This window comes from Hibiscus syriacus, unplaced genomic scaffold, assembly GCF_006381635.1.
Source record: "Hibiscus syriacus cultivar Baekdansim isolate YM2019G1 unplaced genomic scaffold, ASM638163v2 tig00111402_pilon, whole genome shotgun sequence".
NCBI lineage: Eukaryota > Viridiplantae > Streptophyta > Magnoliopsida > Malvales > Malvaceae > Hibiscus > Hibiscus syriacus.
In genome coordinates, this window is record NW_024063082.1 from 3,409,632 (window position 1) to 3,421,922 (window position 12,291).

At 33.7% G+C, this 12,291-nt stretch overlaps 1 protein-coding gene and 1 pseudogene across 1 annotated transcript; both read left to right on the top strand.

Moving 5' to 3' along the window:
- The first annotated feature begins 2,338 nt into the window (after positions 1–2,338).
- LOC120161817 lies at positions 2,339–5,085 on the top strand (annotated as a pseudogene).
- Positions 5,086–6,972: 1,887 nt separating this feature from the next.
- Positions 6,973–9,590, top strand: LOC120162445 (pentatricopeptide repeat-containing protein At1g08610-like). The gene is made up of 3 exons (XM_039172595.1): positions 6,973–7,081; positions 7,592–7,739; positions 7,783–9,590. The coding sequence occupies exon 3, from the start codon at positions 7,791–7,793 to the stop codon at positions 9,570–9,572; it is 1,782 nt and encodes a 593-aa protein (XP_039028526.1). The 5' UTR covers positions 6,973–7,081; positions 7,592–7,739; positions 7,783–7,790; the 3' UTR covers positions 9,573–9,590.
- Positions 9,591–12,291: the final 2,701 nt, after the last annotated feature.

The window sequence follows — 12,291 nt, forward strand, 5'->3', positions numbered from 1 at the left end:
CCTTGTAATATATAATTAAATGAATTCCATAGAAAAAATAGATCACAATTGATTAGAGAAACTCATTGTTATAATATCTTATTGCCACTATCATTTCAACAAAGAAACACATCAACTTATGACATTTAAACTCATTTTAGTATGTTCCATCAATGAATATATCAGCATTACATACTTGAGAGAAACAGAGCATCCCCATATTTAGCACCTCATATATCATTGAGGGTCACTACTATTCTCTACCAACATTAAACTATTACATTGTCCAAATTTGGCTTTGTTGATTTTGATTTTTCATTAGCTTGACGCCCACCATTGTAACTTATCTACAACATAATAATAATATGAATGTAAATTTAATCTTAAATAAAAATAATAATTTATTTGAATAATTAACATATAGAAGAATTGGTAACAAAGTCATATGATATAAAGCTCGCATAAGAGAACAGATAACTTTTCGTAAACATTAAGACTTCAAATGTAACTTTTCACACTACAGGAAGAGAATGTTGGTACACAAGTACTAAAATTATCAAAGTTGTTATGATGAAATACTCCTTTTATTCTTTGTTGTTGTTTTTTTTTTAATAATTACAACTAAATTTTATTAATAAAAATATGAAAATAATCATAATTACAACACACTAAGGGAATCATAATTAGAATGCATCTAGAATAAATAAAAAAAATGAGAACAATAGTTACCAAAAAAACTTATACAAAAATAAAAAACATTAAACTCAAAGTTACGAAGAAAAATAAATAATTGTCTTGAGAATGACCACCAACATCAATATTCATTGTCTATGTCGAGCAAAATACTTTTGTGAAGTGATAAATGAGTGGTAAGCGAACCAAACTATTTGACAGATTGCTTCGTTACACAATTCTAATTATATCGGCAAAGCAACATTTTATCAAAGAGGGAATCTGACTATACATGACTACTGATAAACAATCATAAAATAAATGTTGTGAGAGTCTTGTGTGAACACCAAAACGACCACAAATGTATGCAAAAAACGTACAAAAAGTCATAAGGATTGTGTCACAGTAGTAGAGAAAACACATGCCACAAGAGCATAGAAAAATATGTCACAATAATAAAGATTCTTATTCAAAATTGAAAATAAAACTCAAGGAAAAAGGAAAATGAATGACATAATATGAAAAAGTAAGATAACTAATAATCATTGACAATCGACAATAAACATTAAGATTGATATTGTTATCGACTAAACAAAAAATGAAGAAAAAATTAAAAGAGCCACAAAATATTAAGAGAAAACCTAAGTTGAAAAAAATACAGCTTATTTTGAGAAAATTTTTAAGGAGGTCTTCCCATATTTATGGAAGCAACTCATAATTTCAGTTTATATTATGCCTATGGCACAATGGATTAAATAATTTAAAAATGAAACTTCTTACTAAACTAGGCAATGAAAACTCACAATAATAATAAGCTGATAAATAGGAGCAATGGTTGTAGAGAGATAATAAAAGGAAATGGAACTTTGTGAGGTAGAGATGTATTTATCTACTGCTTCAAGTGGGATTCAGGATTTGTTTCGGGAAAAAAATGTGTTTTCTCATATAAAAATAGTGGTGGAAGGTTTAGGAGGTAATTGGTGGTCGACGTGACCATAAATGACGGTAACAAAAAATATGTTTTATAAAAAAAGTGAGGCGTTTTTGAGACTATACAGTAAAGGACGACAAGAAGATCAACAATGGTGACAGCACAAAGTAACGACGTGAATGTTAAATAGTGGATGGTTTAATTTTACTTTCAAAAAATAAGAAAATCGAGTCAGGTTCTCATATGATTTTTAGGTTTATTGTTCCGTTCATGCTTTTCATAAGTCGTTTGCCGGTTAGGCTCATTAATAAAGGTTTTTTCGATTTAATTTTATGACTAAATTGATAGAATAATAAAATATTAATGATTAATTTTTAAAATTTAAATCAAATTAAAAATTAAATTTATTATTATGGAAATTTTTATTAGCTTCAACATCATTACTCGTTAAATTGTTATCATAATAAATTTATTAATTTTTTAAGTCAGATGATTATTTTATATAAAACTAAAATACTAGGGGACCCAAGAGTGTATTTCACCTTAAATCTATCTTCATTCTTGAAGATTGTAGTTTAACCTTAATTTTATGGGGCTCATTGTACCCAGACTTGGCCCGTCCTCGAAAATCTGATAAAATCGTCCCTGTCCTTTCCCATTCACTTAACGGCAACGTTTTACCTGCAAGAACTCCAAAATCCAGAACTTTCTTAAAATCATTGTTTGTTACGGGCTACTACTCCCCCGAGAAATCCAGAAAATTCCCTCCACGTTATCGTTAGCTAGTACCGTCTTCCTTCTACCCAAACAAACGCCCGGCCCCCTAATTCCGCCATCTGAATCATGTCGATCCCACCGTCTTCAGCCCCAACTCATTCCTCATCCTCTTCTCAATTCACCTACCAAACGACAGCGAACCCAGTCGTATTTCCCTTTGCCGTTTCATCTCCAGCAACAGGCCCAACCTTATGTCCCATCGCCCCAGCCCATTCCAGTCGCTCCCGTCTCCGGTGTGTATTCCCTCCCTCAATACCATCAGGTCAGATGAACACTAAATTATAAATAAAACTTTTTATTCAGATGAACACTAAATTATAAATAAAACTTTTTATTTGGAAATTATATATTCATGAAGTTTAGGGATCATGTCGTGTTTAATTTTGTTTCTTCCTCCTGATTCTAGAGGAACGTGATTTTTTTTCTGTTAACTGAGAATTATAGTTTAAAACACGAAAAATTGTGTTGTAGGAATTAGAAAACGAAAATTTAACAAAAGAATTAGATACATAATTCTAATTTGCAATCACTACACTTGATTAGTGTTGATTTTAGCTATTTTCGCATTTTGAATAATGTAAATCCAAACATTTGTTGGTTTAAATTTGTCCTTTAATTTTATTATAGAGCCGTGAGTTAAAACTTCAAATACACACTTCTTTTCCGTAACTTGTTGCTGTATATTTGAACAGGCCCAACAGTTATTTCAAAGGGATGCTCAGATAGTTACCCCTGAAGCACTTGAAAGTGTAAAGACCGCACTTGCAAGCAGTGAGATTGAGCACAAAGCTGAAACCAAAAAGAAAGCAATCCCTCGTAAAGCTGCTGGTCAACCATGGGAGGATCCAACACTTGCGGAATGGCCTGAAAGTATGAACTATTTTATTGTCATATTTATTTCTTTTTGGAAGTTGGAAATCTTGTGTTTTTTTCCCGCTAGTGCCTTGTTTTCTTCTAGTTCTGATGTTTTTACTTTTGTTTTTGTTCCTCAGATGACTTTCGCCTATTTTGTGGTGATCTGGGTAATGAGGTGAACGATGATGTGCTTTCAAAAGCATTTTCACGATTTCCTTCGTTTAACATGGCAAGAGTAAGTTTCCAAATTACAAGAGTTTGTATGTTTTTCTTTTGTATACCTTTTCCCCCTGGGGGTATAAACTCTTTTCATTTCATGTTCAGATTTTTGTATGAAACGCACTGGACAGCTGTATGTTTGTGTTTAAGGTAGGCTTTGCCTTAAAATTGGCTTTCTGCAAATTAATGGATAATGTTTAGTTTTCTCGTTAATCCTGTCTAAATTTTAGAGACCAATATTGAATGTTGATTGCTGGAAACTTATCTATTGGATATGGTGTATTGAACTGTACTTGTAGAGTAGCTTGAGTTAGAGCAATCTCAATCAATTTCAAACATGTGCAAGTAAGTTCAGCCAACCTATTTCTTAATCAGTAATGCTTCACCACATTTTGTTTACTGGTTCTGAATTTACTACTGTACCCCCTAGTTAGTCCAAATATATGTTTTATAGAAAATGTTTAGCATTTCTGTATCAAATAAATTCTCTTATCCGATATTCACCTTTGAGTCTTAGCAACACGGTGTGGTACATTTCCCTTGTCAATCTACGTGTGAACTAGGTTGGCAGTTCTTTAGCAAGTTGGCATCACAGATATATTATGGGGTCTTAACTCTGTTAAATTGACTACCAATTGGAATCAGATTTGTTTATTATGCTCATTTTCTTCTGGCATTATGATATGAAGTTTTGGCACATGATGTTTTAATGATTTAAATGTATTTTGGGTTTATTTGTTTAATAGTCAGTCTGTCAGCCACTACATTGGCATTATATTTTGTTTTTTCAGTGTTCTTTATGGCATGCCTGTTTGCATGTTTGTGGTTCGCATGCTGCCATTCCACCTTTGTCCTAAAAATAGACTCAATGATGTACTAATGAATTCCTTTAAGATGATTTGATAACAAAGAATTTTTGTATGCTAACATTATTTGCTTACCAGGTTGTTAGAGACAAACGGACAGGCAAAACAAAGGGCTATGGGTTTGTTAGCTTTGCTAACCCTTCTGACCTCGCAGCTGCACTTAAGGAGATGAATGGTGAGTACTTGTATAACCTTGGCCAATCTTGGACATCTTCTGATTTTGTACAATTAGGCCATGCATTTTGCCGATGATGTCTTGCAGGTAAATATGTTGGAAACAGACCAATCAAACTTCGTAAGAGTAACTGGAAGGAGAGGATAGATTATGAAGCCCTTGAAAGACAAAAGGTATATATATATATTAGTTCTTTTTTTTTGGTTGACTGTTTTTTTTTATTTCAATCATTTCTTGCCATTTCCTAGTTCTGATAAATTCCATTGCAGAACCATAACCACAAAAAGCCAAAACTACTAAAGAAAGGGATATTACACAAGTGAGTAGCTGACCAAGCCATTTGCCTTCCATTTCTTGGATCAGAATGACCACTGATTGACTCTGTACGATTGCTTTTCTGCTAACATCTGTTACCTCTCCTAAGTAGGGTAGGATATCGACAAACTTTATTTTTCGAGAATGGAGTATACAAGCATCAAAAAGCTTAATTTCTGCATCAAATTTCTTGTTTCTTTTATTTCCCCGTCGTTTCTGTTGATATTGTGTTTGTAGCAGTACTTTTCATGAGAAATATGAGCATGGTGTTGGTCATACTCTTTACTTGGAAAAAAATGATAAATACTGTATTTATTTTAACTTCATCATCCATTATTCATCATTGTAAATTGGGTGTGTGACCCAGACCTTATATTTGATTTTGTTGCTAGAACCCGATCTGAAGTATAATTTAGTTGGTCCATAAAATTTAATTAGTAAATGTTTATTAAATTAATATTTACAATTTTTTGTCTCATTAATATTTAAATTAGAAAATAATTTCAAATTAATATCTGATTCTTTCGGGATAATTTAACCTTCATTACTTAAATATGTTTTGCTTTCGATAACGTAAAATCACTATCCCATCAAATGTTATACAAAATTAACTTCTCATTTTGATAAGAAAAGTAAGATATATAATTATAATTATAATATAGTATAATTCAGATGAAATATTTGTATAATTTAATATAATCTTGTTAAAAGTATTTTCAAGAATCTACAAGAACCTAGCCGTTCTCCCCCTGCCCCTTGGTTGCTTTTTTTTAAAAAAGAGTTTATACTTTTTTTATATAGATTAGATCGATCTTTCTTATTTGATTTTGTTTAACCGAGGATAACATTGATTTTTATGTTGGTTGTCGATCGTTGGTTCTCTTTCTTTCTTTTTTAATTTTTAGTTTTTCAATAAAAATAATTTTGTCTTTGTGATATGTTTATCTATATCTTTATGATACGTTTTTCTCTGTCTTTGTGGTATATTTTTTGTCTTCTTTTTCGGTCGTTTGGTCGTTTTTTACTCTCGAGATTGGATTAGACGATGTTACGACTGATTAAGATAGTGTTTGTTTGTAATCCAATTGAACTTTTATGCTTTGAACCCTCAAATTGAATTTATATATGCGATTTTGCAATCGTGTATAGCTTCTCAAGACACTCGGTTTTGATTTGCAGTGTTTGGTGGTCTCTTAATCCCCTCTTGTGGTTTATTTGCCGATGCAGTCAGATTTGTTTGTATATGTTTTTGTTCTAGTTTTTTTTTTGTTGGGTTTTTTACATTTTCCATGTATGTCCTTATATGATCGAAAATGGTTAGTTTCAATGTTATATGAAAAATTTTAAATTATGTATTTTGTTTACGATAATAGTTGTAAACTCTTATTATAATTTTGGATATTCACTGTTTACTAAGACTAGCGGCTTCTATTTAATATAATATTGTTAAATATTAAATAAAATAGTTATATAATTTAGTATAATTATAACTTTAGTTTTTAAAATTTATATATATTATTGATTTAATTTTAATTTTGATATAATTTAATAAATTTTTATTTTTTGTATTTATTTTTATTAATTGAATCTATATTTTTCTTAAATTGTTTATTTTTTCTGAAAAATATTATATGATTATTCTATATAATAATAGTTTAATAATAATTTCTTCTTGTTGTGGAATGCATTTGTCTAATTGTTGCTTTGATTTTATTGTACTTTGTTTGACAATACTAAAAAAAATTGATAGAATTTTTAAATATAAAAGATCAAATTTATTAAATTATTTTAAGTGAAACTAAATTGATATAATATATAAATTTTTAAGATTAAAATTATTATTATATCAATCATATTAGAAGTATGTTTCAACTTTAGTGATAAAGTAACATGTTCATAATAATATTAAATAAATAAATTGTAAATTCTAGAAAACAGTGACCTATTTATATTCAAATTAATAATATTTTATTTACCAAAAAAATAATAATTTTAATTAAATAGATAAAAATTAATATAATATTTAAAAAATAAATTATTTGATAATAAATACTCATAAACATTTATCGTTTGATTGATGCTCTTTTGTTATCTTAAACGGTCTAGAGGTGCTTAAACGTAATTTCGATGCTAACCGAACCCTAGTTAATTGACGTGACTCCTCCAATCTCATCAGCAGTACTAAACAATCGTGAAACCTTTGCCCTTTCCATGTCCTAGAAAACGTCACCGAAGATTAACTCCTTTTTGGTCAATTCCTAGTTCAAGTTAAGGCTTTGAATTAGTATTCTGGTAAGGCTCTTTGTTCTTTCTTTCGTTGGTTTGGATGCTATGAAGGTGAAATGGTGAATGGCTTGAATTACAGGAAATGAGTTGTTGAATTTGAAGCTCTTGGGATTAGTTTCTCTTATGCGAATTTATCTAATGCAAATGGTTTCTGGTTTTTGAATTATGTGAATTGGGTTCTTGATGGAGTGCTTTAATAAGCCGTCTTCTTCGCTTCATTGTGTATTCTGTACTTTGAACAAAGTAAACATTCTGGTTTCTTTTGTTCCTTAGCTTAGATGCCCTAAATGGATAATTTGAGACTTGGAACCTAGGGACTTCGTTTTCCATTGCCATTTTTTGGCAGCAGGCTTTAGCTGTTTTAGCTTTAGGACATGACAGTGTAGGGTTTTGCATTATCTATTCATGATTTGCTAATTCTTATTGTTCATATATGTATCTACCATGCAATTCATGGGGTTTTCTCTTTTGGTATAGGAGTTATGGTTTTGATGTTGCTTGCTTCTACTGTTGCAGGTTTGATGTTTGTTCTCTATTTGACGAGCTGAGCAAGTGTGAAAATTACTTGCCAGGCATTTAAAGTTTAGCCTAAAATCATGAGATTTGGAGATTAAGGATTTGTTTGTTTGTGCGGCGAATTGCTCGTAGTTGAGTTCTTTAAGTCATAAGTGCAGTGTTTTTTTCAACATATCGTCTTTAATTAAGTGATCAGAAAATGGGATTCACAATTGTCCTTCACAACTCGCCAGCTGAGATTTTCCGTTTTCATGGCGTGCAGTGGGGTTCGACACAACCTGGTTCGGGTTGTAGCTCCATGAACTGCTCAATAGTAAAAGTATCTACTTCTCGTTTAACTTGTTCGAACCAATGTAGTCATAGAATTCTCGCTTGCCTGCCATGGAAGGTCGATAATGGTTCTGAAAGAGAGGCAGTATCTTTAGTGTGCAGAGGACTGCAGAGAAGTGTTTGTATTGACACAGATGAATTTGATCAAGATGAATGTCTGAGCTCGGAAGATTCGAATGTGAGTGCTAAGAGAAAATTCAAAGAGCAAATAAATTCGAAAAAGCTTATGAATCCCTTGACATCTGCCTTAGATGGACCTTTTGTTAGAAATGACGAGGAAATGAACAATGATATTCTTGAAAAGTTCTGCAGCATCGGGAAACTAAATGATGCGACACGGCTGATAGAAATTATGGCGCGTCAGAATCAAATTCCCCATTTCCCTTCTTGCATAAACTTAATAAGGGGATTTGTAAAAGTAAATGAGCTTGATAAAGCCGAAAAAGTTCTTCAGATTATGATAATGTCTGGTGGGATCCCTGATAATATTACATATAACATGATGGTTCGTGGTCTTTGTAAGAGAGGACGGATACGATCTGCTATTGACCTTTTGGAAAACATGAGCTTAAGTGGTTGCCCTCCAGATGTGATTACATACAATACAATAATCCGCTGCATGTTTGATAATGGGATTTTCGATCAGGCGGTCGGGTTTTGGAAGGATCAGTTGAGAAAGGGTTGCCCTCCATATCTAATCACCTACACAATTCTCATTGAGCTAGTCTGCAAGCATTGTGGAACTGCTCGGGCAATGGAAGTATTACATGATATGGCGATTGAAGGATGTTATCCCGACATTGTGACCTACAATTCACTTGTTAATTTAACTTGTAAGCAGGGGAAGTACGATGACGCTGCTTTAGTCATTTACAACATTATATCTCATGGCCTGGAGTTCAATGCTGTAACATACAATACCCTTATCCACTCTCTCTGTAATCACGGGTGTTGGGATGAAGTTGATGAGATACTTGCAATCATGAAGGAAACTTCGCATCATCCGACTGTTGTTACTTACAATATGTTGATCAATGGTTTGTGTAAATTTGGACTTTTGGACCGTGCCATCACCTTCTTTGATCAAATGGTTTCTCAAAACTGTTCCCCGGACATTGTTACTTATAATACACTGCTTGGTGCTCTTTCTAAAGAAGGAATGGCAGAAGAGGCTCTTCAGTTACTTCAAATTTTGAGCGGGAGCAGCTGTTCCCCTGGTTTGATATCTTATAACACTGTGATTGACGGATTTACTAGAACCGGCGATATGGAGAAAGCAATGAGATTATATGATCGGATGTTAGAAGAAGGGATCAGTCCCGATGACATAACTCATCGTTGCTTGCTTTGGGGATTTTGCAGGTCGAATCAAGTAGAGGGTGCTGTAGGGATACTGAAGGTGATGGCAGAACTGAAACACAGGGTTGGAATCAGTGGTTATAAAATGGTAATACTTGAATTGTGTAGAATCGATAAGGTGGATTTGGCGATACAAGTGCTGGAAATGATGGTCTCAACTCGTATTAAACCAGACGAGTATTCGACTATAATCAACGGTATATCCAATGCTGGAATGAAACAAAAAGCTAACAAGTTGCATCAGAAGATGACGGAGTGGGAAGTTTTCAGAGAAAGGAAACCATGGAGTTAGAAGGCTTGGTTTCTATGGATTTTGATAGCCAATACTTTTGGCTTAAGAGTTTTTCCAATGCCCTTCTGTTTTAATTGAATCTCTTCCATTAGCTTGTACTGATTTTTGCTTTTTGTACACTGCTTTTAGATTTAATCCGGAATTAGATTGAGCTTTTATTTGTCTGACGCGAGTATATTTAATTTTATTTCTTAAAACCTTTTCACATATTTGGATTTTTGGAGTGGGATGAGGTTTTAGGTTTTAGGTTTTAGGTCTTAGTTAAGTTAGGATGTCTTGAATGGATCGTAATAGTATAATGAATTTATTTAATATTTGATGTGAATTACATTGCCTTGTTTGAGGGCCTCAGGAAGGTTTTTTAAAATATATTTGTGATATTTTCGTATCAGACATATGAGCATAATACAACTGAAATTAAATTCATGCTACGATCATTTTAAAAATACAATATTTTTACTTTTATTAGACTAAAATTTCGTATAAATACAAACATATTTTTAATATTTATTGGATAGACTATAATTATATCGTATTTTTTTATACAACATTTAGAAAAGAATTAGCTAGAGGTTTGAAGATCTCGCAGCAACGTGGAATATAACTCCAATGGTGGCTCTAAGAAAATAGTAGCAACAATGGGGGCTCCTCGACTCAACACAGCCAACCTATTTGCAACTATATTCTGCTGACGACATATATGTGATACATTTGTGATCCACTCAAGTTCGAGCAGTTCATGGATTTTAGTGACCAGAGCACTCCCCACAAGCGCATCCGATGAAAAATTATAGATCTTCATAACCTCTAGATTATCGATTTCCAGTTCAATTTGTCGGATTCCTAGTCTCCAAGCATGCAACAAGAGATCATGCACACCCCACAGCTCAGCGGTAAGAATCGAACACCGTCCTAGACTACGCGTGAAACCAAAAATCCATTCTCCCTCAGAGTTGCGCAGAATACCTCATGCAGCCGCCATATTGTCACACGTTCTAACAACCCCATCCGAGTTTCCCTTAATCCAACCGGTGGGAGGTCGAGTCCAAGACAAGATACTTCTAGATATTGATGGACTAGAATTTTTGGTGCTAACATTAGCAGTTACAACTTCATCAACAAAGCGATCACAACGATAAATGAACTCCTCTCTTTCAATATAATTAGGATCAAAGAGAATACTACATCTTCGTTTCCAAAGGTGCCAACAGTAAACAGAGAAGCGAATATCCCAATTATCATTTATTCGCGCATACACTTCAATATCCCTTAAGTTACGTTCAATCCAAATCTTGTAAGGAATAGCCAAGAACTCATTAAGCTTCTCAATTTTGATAACCCTTACCCACATATTCCTAGCCATACTGCAATGACACATAATATGATCATCATCCTCCATAACAGCCCCACAAATCTTACAATCCACTAGGCTAGAAAGGTGCCGACGAGATCGTTCTGCATTAGTAAGAAGTCGATCATGGAATAATAACCAAAGAAAAACACGGATTCTTTGTAGGACTCCTAGCTTCCAAATCAAATTCCATAGAGAATGCTCATTACTATTGTCAAGGCATATGATATCATTATAAGTTGACTTTGTCATGAAATTCCTATTAGGCTCCCATCTCCACCCGGGTGTATCAGGACCCAAGTAATCTTGAGGTGGTTGGACAACAGCAATTCTTTGGAGTACATGTTCAGGGAGTAATGGAGAAAGCTTACCCTAATTCCATGAACCTGAAGGGAGAACCATATCACAAACCGAGGTGGGTCTTGGTGTACCTACTCCTTTATAGGATAATACAAGACGATTTTCAGTATCAAGCCAATGTTCATACCAAAAATTTGTATCTCTTCCATCCCGTATGTTCCAAGCTATATTATCGTACAACTCACTCCAAATGTATCTTAGTCCTTTCCACAAACGGGAGCCATTAGCATGACTTAATGAGATAGGAACAAGACTGTCCCATTTATACTTCCCACGAATAGTACGAACCCAAAGTTTCTCCGGATTTGATATCAATTGAAAACCCACCTTCATCAAGAAGGCCTTGCTTTGATTATGTAGGTTCTGAATACCCACACCTCCAAATTTTATTGGTTGTTGCATAGATTCCCATTTAACCAGAGGAATACCAATACCACCATTATTCGAGCCCCAAACAAATCTTCTAATAATTTTTTTCATTTTAACACACAAACCTTTCGGTAGCCAAGTTGATTGCATCACATAGACCGGGATAGCCTGAAGAGTAGCCTTAGCAAGTATTATACGACCTGCTAAGGTAAGACACTTCGCCACCCAACCTGAAAGGCGCTGAGTCAATCTATCAATGAGATAAGTTAGTGACTTTATTATGGAGTAACGGGACACCCATATACTTGCCAAGATCCTTTACCTCCTCAAAACCGAACCTTTGAGAAACAGCATGTCGAGTGCTTACTGGACAATTACTTGAAAAGAAAATATGAGTTTTAGCTGAGCTAATGCGATGTTCTGATTCATCACAAAACCTATCCAGAAAACCCTTGATCATCGAAACTTGATCCATCGACGCTTTAGCAAACAACACTAAATCGTCTGCGAAAAAGAGATGGGATACCCAGGGCCCTCATTTGAGAGATGAATCTCCTTCCAGTCTTCCGAAACTACTTTCGCCTTTATAACTTGAGATAGTCTCTCCATACATAAGACAAATAAATAAGGCGATAACGG